Below are 27,322 nucleotides of genomic sequence, written 5' to 3' on the forward strand. Positions count from 1 at the left end.
CACTGTTTATTCCGTGGCCAAATGTGTAAACTATTGGCGTATGAATCCCGCAAGCTAAGGACATAGGGTATATTTCATGTAAGAAAGTTTTCCATATAGCCTATGGCAGGTCGGTGGTTCTTCTTAGGTGCCAGCTTACTGTCTAAAATACTGTTATCTAATGAAAGGGCACCAAGTGTCTTAGAGTAAAAGTCACCGAATGATCTTAATACATGTAGTGTTAGTGTTGGTGCAACTTTATACCCAACTAAATTCCTTCATTTGAAAAGAGTGAACAACATGTATAATGTAAGAGTTTTTCATGAATTATCAATGGCAGAAATGCCAGATTCTTAAAACTGAAGAAAAATTACCTATCCAAGAACTTTGCAAGCTTTGGATTTGGTAGATGTGTTCCAGACTGCATCTGTTTAGGTGATACACTGCCTGGCCTCCAAGGTATTGTGTGGGCGGTCATGGAGAGCCTCGGTGTATGGGTATTTGATGAACCCAGGTTCGGAACACTGGCAGATCTGTCAGGTTCCGTAAGAAGGGTTGGTATTTTGCTAGGCATTAGTGGTTCACTATTTGGTCTGCCAATAGATTTCCATCTACTTCTGGAAAGAGATAGTTAGTTTTTCAATTTTACATTGTTCTTCAAAATAATTCTTTTTATGTAGCGGTTATTTTATGTAGCGCTTGAGTAAATACCATTAATTGCAATGGCTACAGATTTTGCAAAATTTTAACTTCAAAGTGGTTATAATCAAAACTAAATACGTAAACAAAACGGAGCATGCTTTGATTTTGTAATGGCTTTGCAACTGTTTAAGGATGAGGGAATATATTCATACAGGCTTTCATTATTTGAGTATTCTTTTAAGCAAAATAGCATCAGAAGGAATAAATAACTTTTGAAAAGTCTGGAAAAAGAGTCTGTATACATGAATAAAAGAAAAATTGATTAATTTTTACTCACTTTGTTGGCATCGCGAGTTTATCCACGCTTTAACAGCTAGGATGCGTCGTCGATCTGAAAATACATTACTTAAACTAAAATATTGAGCACATAATTTTGTAGCAAAACTACGAAAGACTGGTGGGGACATTTCATTTTCATGAATTTTCCGATTTCATCTCGTGAATTCACAATTTTATCTTCCTGAATTCACGTTTTCAACATAAGAAATTCACGATTTCAACTTCATGAATTAACTATTTCAACTTAATGAATTCAAGATTTCAACTTCTTAATTCACGATTTTAATTTAACGAATTCACGATTTCTCGAATTTAAATCGTGAATTCATGAAGTTGAAATCTTGATTTCGTGCAGTTGATTTTTTTGACGGGTGTCAAAGGGTAACCTTTTTGTAAAAACACTTATTTTACGAGTTAGGCCTTTACCTCAGCAAGACCACTTTTAAAAACAGTATGAAATATCAAGTGACAAATATGCAAACAAGTTACTCTTATTGAATAATTCATTGGTCTTTTAAAATGGCAAGTTTTAAAAGGGACTGCTACAGGCGAGGATTACTGTTTGAAACGTTTAAAAACATATGGTTATCTGGGAATTTAAATAATGCCAAGGGTAACTAAAAACCAATTCGGAAGCCGGAACTTCAAGCAAATCATCGAATCAGTCAAGTGGTCTTAAAAACAGGCTTTTCTAGCAATTTTGTTTGAAATTGTAAAAATTTGGAAGTTGCACCCGAGAATTCAAGAAGTTGAAATATCCCCACTGGTCTTTCGTAGAAAACACGTTCATTTATTGAAAACGAGATCAACCCTCACCAAAGTTCAGCAAGCACGGTGCACGTTTTAATATCAATTATGGCAAATCATCAATGTGACAAGATATCAATTATGGCAAGTTATCTATATGGCAAGTATTTAAATATGTCAAGCTGTTATCAATATGGCAAGTTGTCAATATGGCAATTTATCAAGAAGGTAAGTTATTATAATTATGAAACGTTAAGAACATATGGCAACAGTTATCAATAAGGCAATTTATCAATATTGCAATTTAACAAAAAATGGGAAATTATCAAATGGCAAGTCATCATTTTGGTAAGTGATCATTATGCAAGTCATCAGTAATCAAGGTATCAATGTGGCAATTTATAAAAAGGACAGGTTATCAATATGACAAGTTATTAATATGTAATTGACAGATTGTAATTATTCAATGTTTAAATATGGCCAGTTATCAATATGGCAAAATTTTCAAGGTATCAATATGGCAAGTTATCAAGATCATAAGTTATCAAGATTTTTAGTTATTTATTGGGCCAGTTATCAATATAGTAAGTTACCAAAATGATAAGTTATCACAATTCATGGTTTTAATATGGCAAGGAATCAATATGGCAAGTTATCACTATTCAGGGTATCAATATGGTAAGGTATAAATATGGCAAGTTATCACTATGTCAAGTTATCACTATGTCAAGTTATCACTATCTCAAGTTATCACTATTCAAGGTTTCAATATGGCAGGTTATCAATATGGCAAGTTATCACTATGGCAAGTTATCACTATGCAAGTTATCACTATGTCAAGTTATCACTATTCAAGGTTTCAATATGGAAAGTTATCACTATGGCAAGTAATCACTATTCAAGATATCAATTTTGAAATTTATCAATATGGCATGTTTATTTTTATCATATATCAAGTATAATATGGCAATGACAATATGGCAAAGTTATCACTAGTCAATCTCTCACCATTCAGGACAATTGGCAAGGTTTCAATACACAATATAATAATAGTCATTTATCACATTCAGAGACAAATTTTGAATTTATCAATTAGCAAGTTAATGATATGAAATTAGCACTATTTAAAGTTTATCAATATTGGCAAATTTAATTATTCAAAGTTAAAATAGGGCAAGTCGATGTGTCCGGAATTATGTCATAACAAAACACATGTAAGAAAAATAATCAGTTTTAAATAAGAGCAGCAGACACTTATTAATTTCACACAAGCATAAAAATGAATAATACACAAAACGATTATCCTAAATAATTCATACTATATAGTTACGACAATTCTATTATAACAGACAGTCACATGATAAATCAAATTACTTCATCGAATGATGTAACAGTGATCATTAACAGCTAAATAACTAATATGAAATACTACAAATCCGCCAACTCCCGGCCAAAAAAAAAGCAGCAAAAATTAAAAAAAAAAAATAAAGTAACAAAAACGAAAGCAAATGAAAATTTTACTTTACATTGATATATACAAACTTTAAAGCGGCACACCTTTATACATACGGAATGCTATGACAAAATGTATTTGGAAACAACAAACCAATCCGTTACCGAAGATAAATTTCAAAACATAGCATCAATTAAAGGCATGCAGCTTTAAACAAACAAATTACAAACAATAAACAAACATGCTAATAGCAATTACAAAAATCAAATTGAACAAAATGAAACATTGTGATATTAATCTTAAAATACAAACAAGAACAAAGATAACGTAGAGATACCATTATCATGTGTTCTATAACCATAAAAGAAGTACAATACCTTCTTTAAAAGTTATCAAGTTTCAAGTTTCAAATTTATTAGCATCATCAGCAAATCAATTGCCTTTGGTCATTTACAAAGAAAACACATGAAGTATGGCAAAGACATACAATACAGAATAGTATAATAACAATACAAATTCATACAAACAAAAACTTTCATGAAACAGTTAAAGTTTCAAGGGTATTTTTACGCAATTCAAAAGCCTCTTTAATAAATTTCGATAATAAAATCAGTTTCTTTTTGCTGTTACAAGACATAATACTATTAAATTTATTCAAGGAAGGCCATGATATGTTACCAAGGTATTTCTGTCGAATTTGAGAGTATTTTGTACAACATAGGAGAAAATGATATTCGGTTTCTGTTACATTTTGATTACACATTTTACATAGACGATTTTCTCTATCTAATCTACTATATCTGCCTAGTTCTACCTCTAAATTGTGTGAACAAAGTCTTAAACATGTAAATTGTTTTCTATGCATATCATTGGTAATCTTATCTAAATAAGTTTCATAGATAAATGTTGTTTTAAATTGTCTGTAAAAATCTAATTTAGATATATTATTTAACGATGTATTCCATTCTTGTATAAACTGATCACGTAATGTTCTTTTTAACAGAGGAAAATAATTCATACTTGTATCGAAGTTAAGTCTTATATGCGAATATCCAAGGTGATCTAAAATGGAATGAATGCGACTTGCCCAACAAGAAATATTTACATTGTTGCATTGGTCAATATAAGCATTAAAAATAGGCATGTTTATAGAATTTTTAATTTTCAACCAGTATTTGAGTGCTCTCTCTTTTGCAACAATAGACAATGGAAATATCCCTAATTCCCCATAAATTGCCATATTTGGTGTCTGTTTACGTACTCCTAACAAATATTTTAAAAATCTTATATGTAGTTTATCTACTTCTTTGAAATTGTAAACACCCCAAGTTTCCGATCCATAAAGCAAAATAGGTACAACCATAGAATTAAAAAGTTGTAATTTGGTTTTGATATCTAATTTAACTCTATCAAAAATAAACATCAGATTATGGTATGCCTTAAGGGCCTGGTCTGACAACGATTTAACTGCATTTAGAAGATTTCCAGTGTATGAGAATTTAACACCTAGATATGTGAAATTATCAACAATTTCAATATTTTCATTATTTATAAAAAAGACGTTATTATGATCAGTTCTTCTCTTTTCAAAAACACACACTTTTGTCTTATTTACATTGACTTTCAAACCCCACTTTAACGAGTAATCATATATTGTGTCTAACTGTGCCTGTAAACTATTAGGATCAGTTGTGAACAGTTCAATGTCATCTGCAAAAAGTATCATATACATAGATAATAGCTCTAGATCTTTATTAGTCATTGCATTTATATCAATATTTGCAGAAATATCATTTATGAAAAGTATGAATAGCAAAGGAGACAATGGTTCTCCCTGTTTCAAACCCAACGTTACATAGAAAAAATCTGACATAGACATACTAGAAGATATTTTCACACAACATTTTACATTACTATATATATTTCTAATCATGTTAATCATTTTACAGCTAACGCCAGATTGAAGTAGTTTTATCCATAACTCATCTCTCACAACAGTGTCAAATGCCCTTTGGTAGACGATAAAAGCGCACCAAAGTTTTTCCTTTTTCGATAAAACTTTTTGAATAATAGTATGTAGCAAAAAAATGGCGTCAGCTGTAGAACGATTATCACGAAAGCCAAATTGTTCATCACAGAAAATATTTTCTTCTTCACACCATTTATTTATTCTGTTCCTAAGCGTTAAAGAGAAAATTTTGGCTATAACATTCACTAAGGTAATCCCTCTATAGTTAGAAGGGTCATGAACATCGCCTTTCTTATAAATAGGTACATTTATACCTTTACACCAGGCCTCAGGGTAAATTCCTGATTCGAATATTTTATTAAATATTATACAAAGATATGGTGATATAAAATCTTTCGCGTCAATAAAAAAGTCAGCTACATTGTTTTCGTAATCACAACTTTTATGGCGGTTTAATGTAGAAATAGTTTTTATAATTTCATTAACAGTCAAAGGTGAATCTAAAACATCAATTATAACGGTTTCATCACGTGAGAATCTCTCAGAATCAGAATTCAGTTGTATATTTGGTGAATTAGAAAAAGTTGAAAAATAATTTTTAAAGTCGCTCAAACTAACATTGTTATGAGTTTTATCACGTTTTTTAAAAAAATTTTATGTACTTCCAGAATTTGCGCGGGGACTTCTTACTAACATCTGCTAATTTAGTTTTTTCCTGATTATAAAAATTATTCTTTGCATGACGTTCGCTTTTGCGAATTCATTTCTAAATTTTTAAAAATGATAATTTGTTCTCTTCTGAGTTATGGTTCTTGAATACACGTTTAGCACGGAAAAATAAGGCTTTTGCATCTCGACATTTTTCATTGAACCATGGAGATTTTTTCTCTTTAGTGATAGGGACAGACGAAAATGTTTTACCACAACTTTGAAATGATAAATCATGCACAAGTTTAGAAAAAGCATCAACACCCTGGTTCACATCAATATCACTAGACTCAAGTTTTCTTATAATGTCGTCAAATCAGTTTTACTTAAAAGTAAATTAAAAATAGTTATCAATATTGCAAGATAACAAAGTATGGCAAGTTAACAATATATGGCAATTCAAAATATTAAAGTGAATTGGTCTACAATGGCACATATTTCATAATTATTTCAAATACAAACAAATGTATTGATAAAAACAACAGATCTGTATCACTTGTATATTTTTTTATAAAATACTACTTGATTAAAAAAATGATACAGTTTAAAGTGATTTAGTATTTAGATTAATATGGTGAAACATAATATTTTGTTCTAGATCATTTTGTCGTCTGCTATATAAATATATGTAATATCGGATCATGTGTCTCACACTTGCAAACAAAACATATATGAGCCGTGTCACGACAAAACCAACATAGTGGGTTTGCGACAAGCATGGATCCAGACCAGTGCAGTCTAATCAGGATCCATGCTGTTCGCTTACCAACTCTATTATAAGAAGAGAAACTGATAACGAACAGCATGGATCCTGATCAGACTGCGCGGATGCGCAGGCTGGTCTGGATCCATGCTGGTCGCAAACGCACTATGTTGGTTTTTGTCATGACGCGGCTCATATTATATCTTATTCTTCCGTGATTTGCTGTTATGTCTTATACTTAGTATATTTTCAATGTAATTATTTATTGTATTATATACTGGCCATTATGTAGACTAATTCACTTTAACAAAATATGGAAAATAAGCAAAATATGGAAAGTTATCAAATTAAAATATGGCACAATCCCGTATTGCTTTGCAGTCAAAAATAAATCTTTCCCTTAAATTCAGTTTTTAAATATTTAAGGATGCATAAAATCTATATCTTCAAATCAAATAAGGATTGTGGGATCCACGTGGTTATAAAACTTTTTAGTCTCAAAGCTCATGATTTCATGAGAAGAATCCCTTGATATAATTCGGATAACACTTGCACTAATAATCTTCCTTTCGATTCTCAGGGGAAAAAAACATTCCCTTTTTTCAGAATAGTTCATGATAATACGTTTAAAGCTGTAAAAGACCTCTTTTAATGTTTTACACATGCAGAAATAACAGCAGATATCATTTACAATTTTTTTTAGATACGTTTGTTTAAGGTCGCCGCCGGAAAGCCCATATGGGCGACCGTACACTCAAGTCGGGCCATCCCAGGAAGACCCCAGGTGCCCGGCCGGGCATTATTTCAGGCACGAGCGGGCACCTGGGTAGAACCACCGACCTTCCGTAAGCCAGCTGGATGGCTAGCTGGATGGCTCACTTACATGAAAGATTTCGACCCGAGTGAGGATCGAACCTACAGCGGTGAGGGACCTGTGCTCTCAAGTCAGCGACTTTAAATCATTTACAAAGGTTCTCGATAGTGTTTATATGGGTGGTTATGGAACGCCGTGTCTGTCTTATGTAATCGATGTTTTTGTTATTTTGTGAAACGATGATATTATTTTGTCGTTTGAGCATGTTAACATGTGAAATTTACATCATGTCTTGTCAAAGGAACATGCTGACTTGTACAAACAGCATGTTAACTTGTCAAATTATTATGATGACATGTGCAGACAACATACTAACTTGTCAAAGTATCATGATGACTTGTGCAAACGACATGTTAACTTGTCCAAATATCATGATGACTTGTGCAAACGACATGTTAACTTGTCCAAATATCATGATGACTTGTGCAAACGACATGTTAACTTGTCAAAAATTCATGATTACATGTGTCCGGTAATGAATATGTAGGACGTAAGCCTACAGTCAACCCTTTGTCTCGTTTTTCATTTAATATGAATCAGTCCGGTGTCCTAAAATATTTTACGAGGTTGTCATAAAAGTACGTCCTACTAATTCATTACTGAACAAAACATTTTGCTGCGAAAGCTGCCAAGAGCTTTTAAGGCCGCCTTATAAAATTCATAACATGACAGCAACATCTTGGACATAAATAATTGAATAAATAAATAAAAAAAAATGAATAAAAAATGTTAAAGTTAACTAAAATTATGGCAAAACTGGTTAATTAAGTATATTGATGTAGTTATATGATTTTATAGCTCTAAAAGTAAATAGAAAAGAAAAACAAGACTATCGTTCAATATCGTTAAAAAAACACATAAATTACTATCTACACTACATATATTTGTAATAATTTAGACTTCAAAAACTTACGGCGACTTATTCAGTGCCATCTTGACGCAGTAACTTACGAGCTGACGTCGTCTTGTTGACCTTTGAACTAACAATGACCAATCAGATTAAGCATATGATAATTGTGACGTCATGACATGACGCCGCGTGACGATGGTCAAGTAATATTCGTGAAAAAGTCACATAAATATGAAGGAGATCTAGGATAAATCAATATAATATTTTACTGATTTATGTAATTTCCACGTTAAGTGTTTGACAAAGAAATCCCTTGGAGCGCCGTTTCACTAAAACTTCCTTCGTTTTGCGTATTTTTACGTAAATTAGAACTTACGCAAAACGTTAAAACTTTTTTCTAGAGACTATTTCATTTTCATCTTTGAACAAACTGGTCCCATCTATATAGCTTGGAGAATCGAAAAACTTGACAATTGAGCAAAATTATCACTTAAGGTACAAAGTTTACGCCAAAATTTAAACTTAGAGCCATTCTTCGGAAATTTTGTTATGTATTACCTTGAAACTTCATCATTTGTTGAAGTAAAATTAGAAAGAGCATATTAATTTCACTTCAACAAATGATGAAGGCTATAATTCCCTATTCTCTATTGATGACTTAATTTATTCAATCAAAACTGCAAAAGATAGTGCTGCAGGCCCGGACGAAATTTACTACCAGTTTCTTAAACATTTACCACCCAATCTCTTGACTTGCTCCTTGAAATTTTTAACAAAATTTGGGTATCTGGCAAATTTCCCAACACTTGGAAAAAATGCGTTGGTTATTCCTATCCCTAAGCCTGGAAAAAATTCAACTGACCCTACAAACTATCGTCCAATTTCACTTACAAGTTGCCTCTGTGAAACATTCGAGAGAATGATAAATAATCGGTTAGTTTGGTATCTAGAAAATAATGGAATTATCATTTTAATTTTCAGTCAGGTTTTCGTAAACAGCGAAGTACAAACGATCATCTTGTACAACTTGAAACTTTTATTAGAGAAGCCTTTGTTAATAAACGACACCTGGAATTAATTTTCTTTGATCTTGAGAAGGCTTACGATACTACTTGGAAATATGGTATCCTAAAAGATCTAAAGGATGCTGGACTTAAAGGCAGACTTTCTCTTTTCATTTCTGGATTTCTAAACGATAGGCACTTTAAAGTAAGACTTGGTTCAACTTTTTCTGAGGACCACCAACAAGAACAAGGTGTTCCTCAAGGAAGCATACTATCTGTTACACTTTTTGGCCTTAAAATAAACAATATTGCTAGCGCTCTTACACCAGGCATAGATTGTTCTCTAAATGTAGACGATTTTCTTATCTGCTATCGATAGAAAAGTATGAGAACAATTGAAAGGCAACTTCAACAAAATTTAGATAAAATTCAAAAGTGGGCAATAGAAAATGGTTTTAAATTTTCAAAGTCAAAAAACTCAGTGTGTTTATTAATGTCGATTGCGGAAACACCACAATAACCCTGAACTTTACATATCTGGTTCTAAAATTCCAGTAGTTGGTGAAGCTAAGTTTTTTTAGGAATTATATTTGATAAAAAACTTTCTTTTAAACCACATATTCAACATTTGAAAACTAATTGCCTATAATGTGTCTTCAAAATCCCAAATAAAAAATGTATATTCATCATTTGAGTATTTTCCTTTGGCAAGCATGTTCTTTGCATACTCCCTTATCAAGAAGCTAACCTTTAGAATGAGGGGAAAAAACGTCGAAAGCTAAAGAAAATCGGTTGCTTTTATTTAACTGATTATTTATACTTTTAGAATTAGGAAATGGAAATATCTGTCGCTGAAAACGTGTTCATGATGCCAATCTCGGAACACAATGTATATTTAACTATATCCAGTTATGTAAACTGATCTTTGATTAGTTGATTTCATAAATTTGCGTTTTACCATTTTGCTAATTCGTATTTTACGACAATTTGTTTCGCTGGGAAGTACGAGGTGTTTGATCGCGACATAACTTTCAGGTCATTTACATTGTGAATTTGTGTCATATATGAACTACAAATGTAATATTACCATTGAAGACCTCATGACGATATTGTTAATGTAACTTAAAATTTCGTCTTTTGGATATGATCTAGGTTTCTTTGCTAACTTCTAATATAACTTAAGCTACCCTTTTTGTTAATAATAAATTGGCCGCTCCTTGTCCCCGGTTAACTGCCCCAGCCCTTTTGATGCCAATTTGGGTGCCGAATCTTTTGAACTTGTTGATTGGGGGTGTGTGGTTAACGTTGCTCTTCCTTGCTGATCTTTGTTTTCATGTTATCTTCCTCTTCCACACACAATTGCAAGGTTTCAGCTTTTCCCGCCACTCATTGTATAGGAATAATTGGCGGGGCGTTCTGAATGCTCAACTTATATATAAATATATATATGCTGTTACCGCAATGATTCCAGAAAGTGTTACTTCAAAAAAACTTTATATATGTACAATGTATGTAAATAGAAATTGGTATTACTATTTGTGAAAAAGAAGCTACAATACAATATAATTCGATGCGGTACGAACCGATGCAATACAATCCAATAGACAACAATTTCCGTATATATAAGGCCAATCAATCAAACGTATATTGTTATTCAAAATCATATTTCACAGAAATATTTCGTCGCATATTGTTTGGTTATAAAATCTATTAAATTTAAAAATGTGTAGTTTAAAATATAGGCCTTTAATTGTTACTGTTTTAAATAACCAGTATTAAAAAAACTAAAGTTGGGCCTACAACAAGTTCTTTTTTTACATTATATTTTTATTATACTTCAAGTTTCCACCGCACTTTTCGTCGGATAACTGTTTAAAACTTTATATATATGTAGTTTTATATGCACGGCTGCTGTCACTTTTCTAAGATATCTCATTTTTTTCTCTTAAAAACGTAAATTTGCTGTTTTATTATTTCGTTATAAATATTCCTGGTAGGTTATATGACCGTATTTAACGGTTGTTTGCAATATAACGGCTCGGGTTATATTTCAAAACAGCCGTTAAACAGCCGTTTATAAAGTGCCATATTACCTGTCAAAGAACTGTATAACTATTAATATATCAAACCATAAACGGTGCTGAAATCATCATACATATTAAAAAGATGCAATTTCGTGCGAAAGTGTGGAAAAAAGAGCCATAGTTCGTTCAACGCAAAAGTGATATTTTTCGCGCCAAAAAAAATGCTAGAGATATAGCCGTGGCAAAGGACATATATAGGCCTATTTTTTTTACAAATCATAACATTAAATAAATTCCATATTTTTCACAATACTATACTTAGACCTACAAAAGTTACTGGGACAGGGCGCTCCGCGTAAACGTCATTCGAACTTAACAATGTACAGCATATTCTAACTATAATATAAAAAAAATATCGTCAGAGATGTCTTTAATTAATTCTACAAAATATGATGCTTCTATTTTTAGATAAAATCAAATTTTATAGCAAAAAATGTAGAGAAATACTTACGGCGACTTATTCAGTGCCATCTTGACGCAGTAACTAAGGAATAGACGTCGCGTACTAACCTTTGAACTTTGAGCAGCCAATGAAATGAATCCAAGATATTATGACGTAATGAACTAAAGACGCGGACTAATTTAAACGGCGTTTACTGTACCACGCTGAACGTGCGTACTATATAATCTGTGCATGGAAGACCTGTTTCAATATACATTGTTTTTTTTGTGTGGTTTTTATTTCGGGACTACGGACCGGCTACAATGTAAACGCTGACAGTCTTGATTAAAATAATTACATTATCATATTAATATGTTGTAAACTAATTGTTTTTTTGTTTACATGTTATTACAAAATGTATGGTCTAAGAAATTTAAAAAATGTTCTATTCTATTATAACTACAAAGCGTTAACTTTTGAAGAAAATTGCATAAGCGTTATCTTGGTTATATTAGGGACTTATATTTCATATAACTCTGTGGTTATATATTTTCCATAGTTATATCATAATGTCATAATTGTATGACATACCATGCTGAATATGTTTCTCTGTACATGGTTCGTTGCGTTATATAGTATAGCACTATAAAGAAAATAATATATAATATATAACTAGATCTAGTGTGATTAAAAATAACGATTATGATATAATAACAAGTACAAAGTTTAATTGATGTTGTTGTTGTTGTTGTTGTCGTCGTCCATGTTGTATGTTAAATAGTGTAAAATTTGGATGATTTGTCATTAAAACTCGATTTGCAATACTCACTAATAATTATTATATAGGTTTTTTTTTGTTGTTGTTTTTGTTTTTTTTGGGGGGGGGCGGGGGTAAGGGGTAGGGGCAGGGTACTTGAAGGGATTTTGCCAGCTGATTGTTCATACGAGACAAGCTTAGTTCTTTTGGGGTTGAAATTCCATAAATAACATCCCCGTCTATTCCCGGGGATTTGGACCGTGGTACAATTGACAAGTGCATAATAAACGAAATTAAATTGAATGAAATTTGATGACATTTACCTGACAAATATCTCTTGTATGAACATCTTTTAACGTCCCGAAATGATCAAATGGGTCTTGCGTGTACATTGTATATCTCTGTCACAAAGGCTGAAAATAAACTTTAAAGAAAAAACCTATATTGTTTTTTTTTTCTCTTAAAATGAAAAAAAGGCCGAACCCGTGACAGCTGATGTTTGGTATGAAGCAACATGCACCTAGTTGTTCCATAAAAAATACAAGGTATTGAATTTCCCTCCCCAAGTCATTCGTGGCTACAGGTTTTGATATATGAGTAAAACTGATCCCATCTCGGTAATATTTGATTTCCCAAAATTTCTCAAAAGATTTTTGTCCAGAACTGATGGTTGATTTACAGTTAAAGCTCCATGCTTCCAGATTAACCATAATCTTTCAAGAAAATCAGCATTGAAAAAAAAATTGCATTAAGCTTTTAAACAAGAGGGCCATGATGGCCCTGAGGTCGCTCACCTGTATATAGGCCTCTGGAGCGGGGCCAGTTTAAACCCCAGGGCTTTTATTTGAACAAACTTGAAAGACATCCATTAGAAGATGTTTCATGATGTTAAGTTTTTACGACACGCATATAATGAAAAACAATGATCTTTCTACTGCTTCTCCCCCTCCCGGCAGGGCCAATTTTAACCCAAGGGCTTTTATTTGAACAAACTTGGTAGACACCCATAAGAAGATGTTTCATCCTAAACATCTAAGCTCTAGCTCATTGGGTTTTTTAAAAGAAGTTTTTTTAAGTTTTTACTATACACATATAGTTAAAAAAACAATGACACCCCTGGGGCGGGGCCAATTTTGACCCCAGGGCTATTATTTGAACAAACTTTGTAGACACTCACTAGAACATGTTTCATGCTTAATATCTAAACTCTAGTAAAGCCACTAAATTTTCGAAGTACACCTTACCAGTAGTGCAAGTCTTCCTCGGGGAGGTAGGGAAAGGTAAACTTTCAAAACAAAAAGAGTAAATATTGAGTTTTGACGAATTGCGGTGCCTTTTCTTCATTGTTTTTTCGCTAAATAATGTTAAATGATATATTTTATGTTTATTAACGTATTATTACCAAGGAATTTGTATATTTGTGTAAAAGCGTTTTCCACCCTATAATAGACCTTCAATGTTTTTAACCTTTGGGATTTTGACCATGTCAAAAATTATCTAAAAATCCCGTAGGTTAAAATATTTTGACTAGGTACGGGTCAACTCGGCCCATAATTATATATTACTGGTAATGAATACTTTTATTACTTTTTATATGTTTTCATCATAACTTTCATTGTTTAATATTTTCACGTTTATATATCTCTACTCAACAGTGATTTTTTTACCTCTGCATCCCGAGTCCAGGACTCATTGAATTTGCTGTGGATGCAAAGTTTCAAATAATGTGCATCTTTTGGATGCATACTTTTTCTGAGTAGGGAGTCCTGTCTGACAGGAATTTGGTAATAAATACCAAATTGTGTTCAAGTTATGTCAATCATATTCTAGGTCTGCAAATCTTCTACAGATAAGAAATAATAATGTGCTATACTATAGATAAGCATAAAAATATTAAGGAAAATGAAGTTTTGATTAATCTCAAACTAAATTAATGGAAATAAACTTATTAAATTTATTTGACAGTTTTGAATAATTTCAGTATCAGAAGCATTGTAATTAATGTAGAAATCAAATTCATTTTTTCTTCATTCCATTGTTAATATACCTTTCATATCACTAAAGCAATATTAAGCCTTGTAACTTGGATTTGTCGGCTAAATTTTGGGACTCATAGATTTATAGCCCAGCGAGTCCTAGGACCCACACTGATGAGTTTGTAAAAAAATCACTGACTCAAGGATAATCAAAAGTTTTATTGACGAAAGTACCAATTTGTATGTGATTTTGTAGAGAAAGGATAAATTTACAATTTATATGCATGTTTGTCAGATGTTTTTTGTAAAAAAAATATCGTTAAATCAGCATTGGTCGTATTAGCCTATTTAATTCGGCGTGAACGGTTTGACCCATTTTACAGATTTTTTTCCCTTACTGAAAAAGACAGCGCCCGTCCAAAATTATCTCGGTGTCTTTTTGACAAGTTTAATTAGTTGGACTATGGTCGTATTAAAGAACAAATAGTGTTAAATACAATAGCATTTAGTGTCATAAAAATTCAATCCAAAAACTTTATTTATGGATCAATATTTAACATATATTGTACTGTTTTGATATCTCTTCTTAACTAAGATAATTTCAAACAATACGTACATATGTACACTGCCAACCTTTTCAATTTCTATTTGTAATTGGTCGTACTTCTGAATACTTTTATAATAATTTACTCCTTAAATTTTTATTAACTAAACAATCTATATCCTTTTATAAGTTTTTAATAGAGGGCCGAGTTGACCCGTGCCAAGTTGGTATAGGGCCGAGTTGACCCTTTACCCATTTAACATGTTTAACCATTTTATTTCACTTAATGTCCGTGATAAAAGTAACAGATGTATTTATTTATCTATTAGATCTACTTATTGTCACACAGGTTACTCTAGTTTTCTTGAAAATCGTGACATTATAAACCTGAAAAATCCTCAGGCAGTTTCCAGGTTTTAAACCCTGGACCTCTCGTTTACAAAGTAGGCACTCAACTACAATGCAAAGGTAAACCAAACAGAAATGGCCTACAACTTTAATTACTCAGGGCTCATCCTGGGGGGGAATTTTAGGGAGAAGTGACTTCCTCGCGAAAATTAGGGAGAATGGAAACAACCCAATGTGTATGCATTAACATGCATGGCTATACATCCTTTAATTATAATATAAACACAATTAACATCACATATAATATTTCTCCAGTTTATTAATTAATAGTAGATTAATTAATAGTAGTATTAATTAATAGTAGATCTGGCAATGACATCTAAATGTTTTTGAGCTGCAAATATGAATAAAAAAAATTATTTTTGATATCTATTGATCAGCTATTTATAAGCTTTCTCTAAATATGTGTTTATATATTTTCATGTAGATTTGTTGATAATAATGTGTAAGAAAAGATATGATGATAAAATCAATTTTATATTTTTTACTTTCCTCACTTTTAATAGAAGATGAAGTCACATTGGATATTGATTAATAATATCTGTTCTATTCTGTTCTGGTAACAGAATTTTCTTTCAAATTCCAAAATGTTGTAATGTCACATTTATATGCATATAATTATGCTTATAAAACAATTTTCAAACATCAAAGAATATGTTAAATATGTACTGCAAACATTTGTGCACATTATATTTGATCACTAAAATTACATACATTCATTTCTTATTGAAAAATTTGACTGAGAAATTGTAGAAAATTAATTTCTAATTACCTCCCTTTATTTTCATGAAATGCTAAATTCGGTAATATCTTTATATTAGAATAATGCTTTTTAACATTTACAATATTGATAATCTTAATCTGAGCGTCATATTTACGACATTAAAACAAATATATATTGAAACAAAAAGAACACTTCTTTCCTGACAAATTTTGTTGTTATATATGTTACATGATATACGACCGATATTTAGCCGGGATGTCGTGCCCACGTGCGTAAACTGTGTCAAATTTGGCATTTAATGCCAAACAGCCCCACTGTCTACAACATACCAATCGCAAGTTTTTTTGCGAATTGGCTTTCTTAAATTTTCGCGTAGGTGTAACTATCAGAATCAGTAACTTTCTTAAGTTGCTCGGTTTCGGCATTTCGCCTTGTAGCCATGACATGAGCGACATAACAATTTACAGTAAAAATTGATGTTAACAGACTGAAATCATTCAAGACTATGATTAAGTTTTTAATCCGTTCGCTGATCATTAATGAAATTAATTATTTTTAATTGACTAACAGTTTTGTGATAGCCGTGAAAAATCCATTGCACATCGCCTTTAGTTACTCGGGTTAAAAACCCGCCATCGAAGTGCATCGTGTATATCAATTAGGGAAGATTGCACATGTTTAGATAATCGGGAAAAAACAATCTATAATTATCGCCAAATCCCGTATTAAACTCGCAAAACTATCACACAATTATACCGTTTCGGGCCGATGCTCTCATTATTTACTGTTCTAGAGTAGGCGGTCTATCGCTTTGCTTACAGGTAGAAGGGTAGTATAAAGCGACGCTCTGATTGGATAATGATAATTAGCGGTCGTCATATGGGCGGATACAATCTCTGCTCTTTACATCGCTAAGTAATTACTATTTGGGAATTAAGATTTTATCGGCGATGTTGACTTCTCTTTGATCAATCGGGAGAGCGAAATTGGAATATACACGGCGAAGTTTTCGCCTGAATCGCCCTTCCGGATGAGCCCTGTGAGTATTAAATACTGCACATTAAATCCTGATGCAGAAAAAAATCAATATGATTTTTTTAATTGATAAAATATTCAACAACATAATCATTAGACAAACATACTGGCCATGGACCATCAACCGGACACTTTATAATCCGAAAAAACATATTTCAGTTCCTTAATATAGCCTATATTATAGGTTTGTATAGTAAAAATTATAGTTACTGACTTGTGCCTCGTTTTCGCCCTGCGACTCCGCCAAGCAAAAAGTCAAAAATTGACAAGTAAAAATGTCAGGGTGCGGAGCGAAAACACCCTATTTTGCAGGGATGCGGGGCGAAGTTTAATAAATAAAACTTCATCCCACAGGGGTGGAGGCCGTGATTAAAGAAATAAAACGGCGAGGGTGGCGGAGCGAAAACATGCTAATTAGCACCCCTGCTAATTAGCATGTTTATGCTCCGCATCCCCACCATTTTAACTTGTTAATTATCGCTTGGCAAGTTGCAGGACGAAAACACGCTTATCAGCGAGGGCGCGCGGCGAAGTTTTATTTCATTTAACATCGCTTTGCGCCCCCGCTTGTTGTCATGTTTTTGCCCCCTATGCTATTTTATTTCTTCGGCTCCGAAGTTTTATTTATTTAACTACGTCTGCACCCACGCTAATTAGCGTGTTTTCACTCTGTGCCCCCACCATAACTTGTTAATTATCGACTTTTCGCTTGGCAGGGTTGTGGGATGAAAACAGGCTTATTAGTGGGAGCGTGGCGAATTTCGCCCCACACCTCCGCTAATTAGCATGTTTTTGTTCCGCGACCCCAATGTTTTATTTCTTAATTTTCGCTCGGCGCCCCACGGGGTGAAGTTTTATTTATTTTACTTTGTCCCGCGCCCTCGCTAATGAGCGTGTTTTCGCTCCCCGACCCCACCATTTATACTTGTTAATTTTCGACTTTTCGCTTGGCAGAGTCACGGGACTAAAACACAAATGTCACAAATCAGCCACCATAAAAATGACTTAAAAGACCTCTCATCAGAAACTACAAGGCATTGTGCTAAGGTATTTTGCATGTAGCAGGTAAAACTTAAAAAAAAAATTAGGGAAATTTTTTCAAAAATAAAGGGAAAATATATTATTATAATTTTATATAATATATGAAAAATAAAATTTATATATGTTTTAAAAAAGGGGAATGGCGCAGAATTTCAGCATTAAAATTTGTGAATTGAGAGCCCTGTTAGCATATGTGAAATACAGATGATTTATTACCTGAAAAGTTCATATTTTTTAAGGTCACACAGTTAAATTACAAAAAATAACCAGACAGCCTTCATGTTTTGTGACTTGACATTAACTTTTAACGAACAGAAAGTGATTAGACTTTGTCTCCAGTTAAGATCCTCAACAGTCTGCACATCTGTGTCTATACTGTTTAAGGCTCAATATTTTAATTATAATAATTGAAATCCCTTCAACTTTGAATGGACTGTTCTAAATTCAAAGTAGGGCAAATCCATATATATATTTATATTTGTATATATATGGATTTGCCCTACTTTGAATTTAGAACAGTCCATATATAAAAATTATATATATTCTGGGTTATCATGTATACACTAGCCATTGTTGCATCAAGTATTTATTTATATCCTATTTAAGTATTTTATTTGTATTTTCAATTTCAGGAAATGGTAACATATGTTATTACAGGCAACGCTATAAGAGGGTATCATGAAACTTATAAGCAGTGGACACCCAAAAAATATGAAGTTCTAAAGTGCATTTTTGATCAGGGGATAGTTTCTGTAATGAAAGGAAAAGTGAACTGTGGCTCTGTGCCCACAGAATTACAAGAAGTGTCAAGGAAGTTTATCATGGCCGGGGGCAATATAGAAGCTAAGGTGATAGATATTGATCCAAGATGGAGAGGTAAAGGGAAAGAAATTCCTTGTAGATATATTTGGTCTGGACTTGATAACCAAATTTTACAGGAAGCAGTGAAAGCAGCCAGGAAAGGTATTTAACAATTGATTTATTTTTGTGTAATCTTATTTCCAAGTTATGCTGAGGAATTTTGTCAGCATTTACAGCCTCAATGAGTGTTTTGATACTCTACAGTCATACACATTTTAGCTCACCTAAACACAAGTGCTCACAGTGATTTTTTTCCAATTTTCAAAACAACCTGTGGCTTTCTGAAGGGGAAAATATTGCGCGATAAATCAGAAAAGGGGAAAATCAAATTCAAACAACTGAGAATGGAATTCACCCACACATTTAATAAAATTTTTAATTTCAATTCAATTTAACATACACGGTACATAGCAGAGGCTATAGGGACAGCTTTCTGTCTTCTAGCTGATATAATAATTCAGATGCTGTTAAGTAATGGTTCTGGTGAAGAAGTGCACAGGGCATACAGGGGAAAATATACCTATTTTGAGCTAGGGGAAACAGCCTTTATTTGTCTGTAAAATACAGGGGAAAAAATCACTGGCTCAGAGGTAAGCTTTTGTCAATTGCATGATGATGTCCATTTTTGCACAGAATTACAAAATTACAAAGAAATGTAACTTTGGTTGTCTTCTGCTAAAGTAATATATATTCTTCCAGTCTGGTGCACAACTGGGTTACAGTAGCTGAAAATAAACTTTGAAAAATCCTACTGTGACCCCCCCTTCTTTTGAATAAAGGATGTTTCCTCTGGCCCAAAATAGGTATATTTCCTTTATAAATGTTATATTTTCCCCTGAAATAACCTGCTGTGCTCAGTTTTTATCAGAACCATGACTTATATATCAGCTGGCTGTGTCTCAAAGGAAAAGTCACTTAGAACTTTTCTATTTTTCTATCTAATTTTTAGGAATATGATACAGGCATCAAAAATTAATTTTAGAGTCACTCATGTTGCAGGATAAGTGAGTTTCTAAATTCTATGTGCAGGCAACATTTTTCTACACATTCTGCATCAAGTTCTCTTAAATTCTACTTGCAATTGGAATTTTCGATCTTTGGGATATTGGCCATAGTGTCGACACAGAAAGCGCTACATTACTTATATAAAATTAAAATCCATTGGCAATTGAATTATTTTGATTTTTTAGAAGTACATGATGATCAATGACAACTCTTCAACTGTTCAAATCTTGTCCAACTGTAATTAATAACTTTATTGTACATTGTATGTTTTAGCTGTGGCCAAAACAAGGAAAAAGTATAATGATGACGCAATTAAGTTCAGACTTCTACCAAAAGAAAAGGTAAAGATCATTTAATAACAGTACTCAGGTTCGACATTTATTTGTATTTCATTATTTTATATTATATAAGTGGTCTTCCTGTGTGTAAACCCTCATCTTATACAGAGCACCATCAAAATATTCCTACTCAGCAATTATTACATGCAATTCTTAACCAGTTTGTACTTGTATTAAATGATTATTAAAAAAAATTTTAAACAAGCTGGGAATGTTTAAGTAATCACCTTTGCCACCAGTATAGTAGTCTGGTCACCTGCCTACATTTACTACGGTAAGTAGTGTAAGGGGAATGCACTCCAGACTACCTTTATAACGCCAGGCCGGACTGACATGAGGAGTGCAAATTCATTACAGCCGCATATTTACTAAATAATTTATTCATCATTTTCGGCAGAATTTTTCAAATATTTTTCTAAATGAAAACTTTAAAATTCCTAAATGAAAACTGAAAAATTTGTAACACATTATACACATCCAAGGGTATACATGTATAGTAGTGAGTGAACAAGTGAAAGTCAAAAATGTTTACATATGTGTTGCAATTTTATATTTTACTTTGCATGAATGATAAATAACTTACAACTGGCCCAAGGAAATTTCTGTAAATATCTTTCAGAATTTTAATGCCCGAAATGTTTAATTTATGAAAAGAGTGGGACAGTCCTTTTATATTTAAGCCAGATTTATATTTTGTCCTAAACATTCCATTATAAACTCTTGGTCAATCACCATTGAACAGTCTTTTGAAAATATAATTTTTTATACATGTATGTTATCGATTTAGCTCAATGAAAAAATGAGCATAATGTCACTAATATATATTAAAAACTTTACAAGTTTTTGTTTCAACAGAAACTGGATAAAGTTACTTCAAACAACAGCAGGCCAGTAAACCTGGGTTAAGGAATATTTAATTTGCCCAAGTGAAGTCCTCGGTGACCACTTGCACTTTACTGCTGCGGGTACGAATCCCGCCACAGACTTGATTCCTTCATATGAGGAAATAATACAGCTTACTTACAAAAGATTGGTGGTTCTAACTTCTGTAATGTGTCTAAAGTAATGTAACTGTGGTCCTCTACCACCATGAAAACTTGAAAGTCATCATGTTCAGAGTAACAGGCTTAAAACCTAGCTAGAATAGATTAATAATAAAAAAAATACTGACCAAAAACCACAACTTTTGTAAATTTTTGCAGAATTATTATTGTTTATTTATCAGGTCATTGTAATTTCAGAAAATGAAATTTGATCACAGGAACTTAACCAATATTAACGATAATATCCAAAAATACGCCCTACACATGTGTGTTTATTTATACTATATAGGGGGTATTTTTAAATATTATTGTTAATATTGGTTAATGATATAATTTCAAGTACCTGTGATTTGATATATTATTTATTACTTAGTCTAGATATTGCTAGATTGAGAAGAATCAATTCAGATGAAATAGATAAATATTTCATCTTAAAAGAATATTGTACCCGCCCTGGCATCACCATCAGTGTCTCACTTTTGTTAAGGTTTTGCTTGCAAGTAATGGTATCTCCAAAACTTCTGAAGAGAAAAGGTTGAAACTTCACACCCACTCTTCCAGTGATTTTTTTACAAACTCGTCATTGTGGGTCCTAGGACTCGCTGGGCTATGAATCTATGAGTCCCAAAATTTAGCCGACAAAACCAAGTTACAAGCTTAATATTGCTTTAGTGATATAAAAGGTATATTAACAAATGGAATGAAGAAAAAAATGAATTTTATTTCTACATTAATTACAATGCTTCTGATACTGAAATTATTTAAAAACTGTCCAAATAAATTTTAATAAGTTTATTTCCATTTATTTTATTTTGAGATTAATCAAAACTTCATTTTCCCTAACATTTTATGCTTATCTATAGTATAGCACATTATTTAGTTTTTTATCTGTAGAAGATTTGCAGACATAACTTGAACACAATTTGGTATTTATTAACAAATTCCTGTCAGACAGGACTCCCTACTCAGAAAAAGTATGCATCCAAAAGATGCACATTATATGAAACTTTGCATCCACAGCAAATTCAATGAGTCCTGGACTCAGGATGCAGAGGTAAAAAAATCACTGCTCTTCTCTTTGATAATTATATCATGATGGTCATCGGTCACTCTTGAGTTATATTTTTTACAGAGTTATGCCCCTTATTTAACATCATGCACTAAGAATAGTCGAGGGCTGTTATTTATTCAGAATGGATTTGGTTTTGTTTCTTTTCTTCAGAAGAAAAACCTCAGAAAGCGTAGTACAAATGGACTTGGAAACAGAAAGATTGATGAAAAAATTCCAAAGAAGAAAAATGTGTCAACACATGTTAGTTTTCAATTTTAGTATTCCAAATAACTAAGTAAGCATTGAAGTGTGGGTGTTAAAAGTGTTTTTGTGGACACCAGACGGTGATTTTATTTCCGATGTCTACTATATAAATTTGATTCGATTGATCGTTACAAAAGAAAGCACTGATGTTGATGTGTTCAAAAAGTCCAGTTTAAGATCGGGAAAAAAAATCAGATATGGAATTGTACCAGTCAAATTGCTGTGATTGTTTTCTAAATAGACCACTTTTGATTTTTCAGAAACGCTATTATTGATAAGAAGTCATATAAATAGTATAATAGCAGTGACTAAGCTTATATACATCTAAAGAATTGAAAAAAGAGCCACTCACTTTTAGATCATATAAGCAAAAATGTTAAATATTTTTTTCTTACTTTCTAAATTTCAGGTGAATAGCAATGCTGGAAAAAATGGGACCTGTAAAGGTTTGTTGACGTCATTTCGGTGCTATATGTAAACATAATGTTAAAGCACACTAATGTTAACGTTACACTATAGGCGCGTCAATGAAAAATAATTAGTTTTAACAGTTTACCATTTTTATTTTATAAATGTGATAAATAGAACATTATATTAGTGTAGATTCAATACTTAATTTATTGAACTCATTGAATGAAATAATATTTTGCTCGCATAATATGATTTTATTCAATGATTTTAGTATTAAACCTACACTCATTCAATATCCTCTATTTACTGGTAACAGCTATGTATTGTGGGTAAAATATTCAAACTATGAAAACCTTCAATAATTTCAGTCGTTTCATTTTAACTTTCAAGTTTGTGACTTGGTGGGGACATTTCCTATGGCCAGTAGATGACCTTTATTGTGCCCTCTTTTGAAGAAGAGGGGGTATGTCAGTTGGTTGGTCTGTTCCTCTGTAGACCACATGGTTTTCGCTGTTTATCTTATAAAAATTTCACAAAAACTTTCACATATTGACTGGTCATATGTAGTAGATGACCCCTATTGATTATGGGGTCACTAGGTCAAGGTCACAGGGGCCTTAAATGTCAGAATGGTTTTGGCTTGTTGTCTTGAAAACTATGTACCACATAGTCTTCATATTTCACATATTGATTATTCATGATTGGGTCTCTAGTTCAAAGTACAAGGTCTTTATATTTCACATATTGAATGGTTATAGGTCATTATTTATCTTATTTCCATAATTGAACTCTTCCATGTACCCATTTATGGCAAGTTTCTATAACAAAATTACCAATAGTGTGAGTCAAGGGCTAGGGAGAGGGGACATATGTGACATTCAACATTTCTTGTTGATTTTGTGGTCAAAGATCAGAGACACAGTGACAATGTAAAACTGAGAAGCAATAAGCAATACAAAACATTTTGTAAAGGCCTACACAGTTTGAAGATTAGAAAAAATGCCAGCTTCACAACTGAAAGAAAAGATTATTTTGATTGCTGCCACAAAACAAAATTTCAACACTTCATGGCTCTTGTTTTTTATATCATTAAAATTTACCTCTTTAGTTTGTACAGAGTTTATTTGATGATGTATGGTCAGCTGATAGATAGCACTGTTTAAACCTGTTTGTGGCAGCATCTAGGTGGTTTTTTGAAAGACTATTGACATTAAGGATTGCTGGCTGTGTGGGCTCAAACCCTGTGGGGCAGTATGTTTTTTCCTTGAGCAAGAAACTTTACTGTCAATGCTTAGTAGTGGTTGTATATATGTTATATCTTTAATGAACAATAAAACTTTAAATTATTTTTTAGGTATACCTTCTGCAACAGTGACTCCAAGTACTAGTAGTCTTCATAACCAGCAAACCATTGAGGAAAAAATTCCATTGTCTTCCAAAAATTTGGCAAAACTTGCACAGTGTATAAACAAGAATTGGGTATTTCTTGGACTAGAATTGGGACTGAATAAGGCTCAGATCTGGCAAATCAAGGAAGAGCATCCAAACAGTGTTGAAATGCAGATTTATCATATGCTTGAAAAGTGGAGTCAGACAGAACATCAGGGGGCATATTTGCATACCTTTAAAAAAGCTATTGCAGAGTGCCCAAAAGTTGGTTATCAACAGCCAGAGTTAAATAATGCTATTCTGAAGATAACCGAAGATTACAAGGCTCAATTAAATGTTAAACTTTTGGAAATTTAAAGGAACTCGCCTCCAGATGAAAAAAATGGAGAGAAAAAAATTTAATATAATTTCCGGTTACTTGTTAATACTCATCAAGTTAGGTATAAATTGTAAATCTGTTATGAACTGACCCTTTAATTCAATACAAAAAGTTGACAAAATTATCAAGAAACCATGGTTCTTTTTAGCATTATCTACAGCATTGCTTTTAATGATACAGAAAACATATATTACATTGATTGGGAAAACAGTAATTTATTTTCCTTTATTTCACATCCCAATAAAGGCTGTTTCCCCTAGCCCAAAATAGAAAAATTTTCCCTTAAAATGCTGTTTTTTCACTGAAATGCCCTGTGCAGTCTTTCTAGCACCATGACTTAACAGCAGCTGACTTTCATCAGCCAGTTGATAATTTTAATTGACTGAAAGACAGAAATCTGTCCATATAGAGAGCCTTTGCTATGTACCATGCAACAGTTAAATTGAATTGTAATTGATTTTTTTTTTATAAAATGTGAGGATAAATTTCATTATCTGTTGTAGGAATTTGACTTCAGGTTTTCCCCCTTTTCTGATTTATCAAGCTGTATTCTCCCCTTTAGAGAAAATTGGAAAAAAATCACTGAAAATTTTCAAGATCATGTAAAATCATTTCAATGTTAGTAAATATGTTTTAGCTCTCATCATATTTAAGTTTGAATTGATACACTGGTCATTATATATGATATAATTGATTAATTACAACTCTTTGGTGCCATTTATTATAACAAATATCAAAACCAAAGCAGTAAATTCATTTTCCTTTGTGTTTGGTACTATTCCAGATCCTGTGCATTCCAGATAATGCACTTTTATAGTTTGCTCATGTACCATCATTGTACTACGGCCAACGACCTGACAAAACGAGTGGTACCTAGTAAGACTGGATAAAGGAATTGTTGTATAATTAAATACTAAGTAAAATACTGAAAATGTCAAAATATGGAATATATGTTTAAGAGTACATTCCATTTCAAATTTAAATGCTTTTTTAATATTTTAGTACCGAGATGGTTGATTTTTCTGTTATATCTTTCTTGAGCAGAGTGACTTAAAGGCATGGTTTAGAGCAGTCAATCTGACCTTGCTGGTTCGTATTCTACATGCCAACACTTCTCAAAGTCTAAAAGACTCTAAAAACTATTTAATAGGCTGGTTTAAAAGTTAATATTGAGTTTTATGCATCAACTGACTTTGATAAGAATCAAGCTTAGAGCTTATCCTAGTCACACAGAGCATCGGTGGGGTGTAACCACTTTATGTTCACGTTTGTTCTGTAACACCTCAAATATTTTCAAAGTCCATTGACATACGGCTTTGAAACTTTGCACACTAGTGCACTATCATAACCCCAACATGTAGACAGGAGGAGGTAACTCTATAAAGCATTTTGACAGAATTATCGAACTTTTTTTTACTTAGAATTTACCTTTTAAGTTTGCCTACCACTTCCAATATTTTATTGTTATGTTTTTTATTAGTATTATCGTTTTTTTAAAGAAAAACAATTGGCCTATCGTTCTTATGATTAATTACAGATCCCCTTACCGGTTAAACCGTAGGCGACTTTTAAGGATTTACCGGTCCGTGCTGTCTGTCAGTCCGTCCTGTCCACAAAACTGGATTCCCGACCGATCAACGCAAAAAGCTACTAAAAAAGTATTTTTATGAAACTTGGACTATTATGGATAGATGGCAGTATGGCAAGATTTCTTAGCCACTTCTTTTTTCGTTTTGTTCCTATGTTGAAACATTTTGGTTGCTCAATGGCAACAAAATAGTCTGAGAAACGATTATGGCAAATTTTAACACATAAACTGGATTCCAGTGATCTAACTCAAAAAGGTTACTGAAAATCATTATTTTTTATGAAACTTGAAATATGGGTAGATGGCAGTCTGGAGATTATGACACATCTTTTTCTTTTCTTCCTAGTGTTGAAAATTCTGGTTTTGCTATCGGCAACAAAATAGACCTGAATTTCAAGATTTCTGTATTTATTAAATTTTTCAGCTTTTTCCTACTAAAAATTTTCTTTATGCTTCTTTAAGGTGTTATACTTCAAAAACTTTATAAATATACAGTTTTCTGCGTCATCAAGGTTAACAACTCTAACACAAAAATTATCAGTATTACCTCTCCTTGAACCTATAAGAAATTTTAATGAAAAAACAAAATGTTGTCCTTTTTAGCTCATACTTCGCAAGAATATGGAGAGCCTATGTCTAGTCGCCCCGGCGTCGGTGTCCCGCAGTCGGCATGTCTCGCGTTTTGGTTAAAGTTTTTTTGTAAAGTCAAATATCTCAATTATTTGCTTTTGAGATATTCAATTTGAAAACTTACAATACTTATGCAATTGTTTC

The 27,322-nt window shown here is 32.4% G+C and overlaps 1 protein-coding gene and 1 long non-coding RNA gene across 2 annotated transcripts; one reads left to right on the forward strand and one right to left on the reverse strand.

The window, feature by feature from the left end:
• Positions 1-359: 359 nt before the first annotated feature.
• LOC132720351 (uncharacterized) lies at positions 360-8,411 on the reverse strand. The gene is made up of 3 exons (XR_009624332.1): positions 8,328-8,411; positions 959-1,012; positions 360-596 (listed from the first exon to the last, which is right to left on the reverse strand). It is a non-coding gene; the product is annotated as an uncharacterized LOC132720351 (long non-coding RNA).
• A 9,705-nt stretch (positions 8,412-18,116) lies between these two features.
• On the forward strand, positions 18,117-25,426 carry LOC132720352 (uncharacterized). The gene is made up of 6 exons (XM_060704473.1): positions 18,117-18,225; positions 18,852-19,182; positions 20,359-20,426; positions 22,689-22,778; positions 23,191-23,227; positions 24,547-25,426. The coding sequence occupies exons 1-6, from the start codon at positions 18,154-18,156 to the stop codon at positions 24,936-24,938; spliced, it is 990 nt and encodes a 329-aa protein (XP_060560456.1). The 5' UTR covers positions 18,117-18,153; the 3' UTR covers positions 24,939-25,426.
• Positions 25,427-27,322: the final 1,896 nt, after the last annotated feature.

The sequence above is a fragment of the Ruditapes philippinarum genome, unplaced genomic scaffold (assembly GCF_026571515.1).
Source record: "Ruditapes philippinarum isolate M1 unplaced genomic scaffold, ASM2657151v2 ctg1747_1_1_1_1, whole genome shotgun sequence".
Lineage (NCBI taxonomy): Eukaryota > Metazoa > Mollusca > Bivalvia > Venerida > Veneridae > Ruditapes > Ruditapes philippinarum.

What these genes read in the sequence shown, in the direction of transcription:
- LOC132720352 (XM_060704473.1), top strand. Translation starts at nt 18,154, where the DNA reads ATGTCACAAATCAGCCACCATAAAAATGACTTAAAAGACCTCTCATCA. An exon ending in GACTTCTACCAAAAGAAAAG is followed by an intron (nt 20,427 to 22,688) that starts GTAAAGATCATT and finishes TCTTTTCTTCAG; the next exon opens with AAGAAAAACCTCAGAAAGCG. An exon ending in AAAAAATGGGACCTGTAAAG is followed by an intron (nt 23,228 to 24,546) that starts GTTTGTTGACGT and finishes ATTATTTTTTAG; the next exon opens with GTATACCTTCTGCAACAGTG.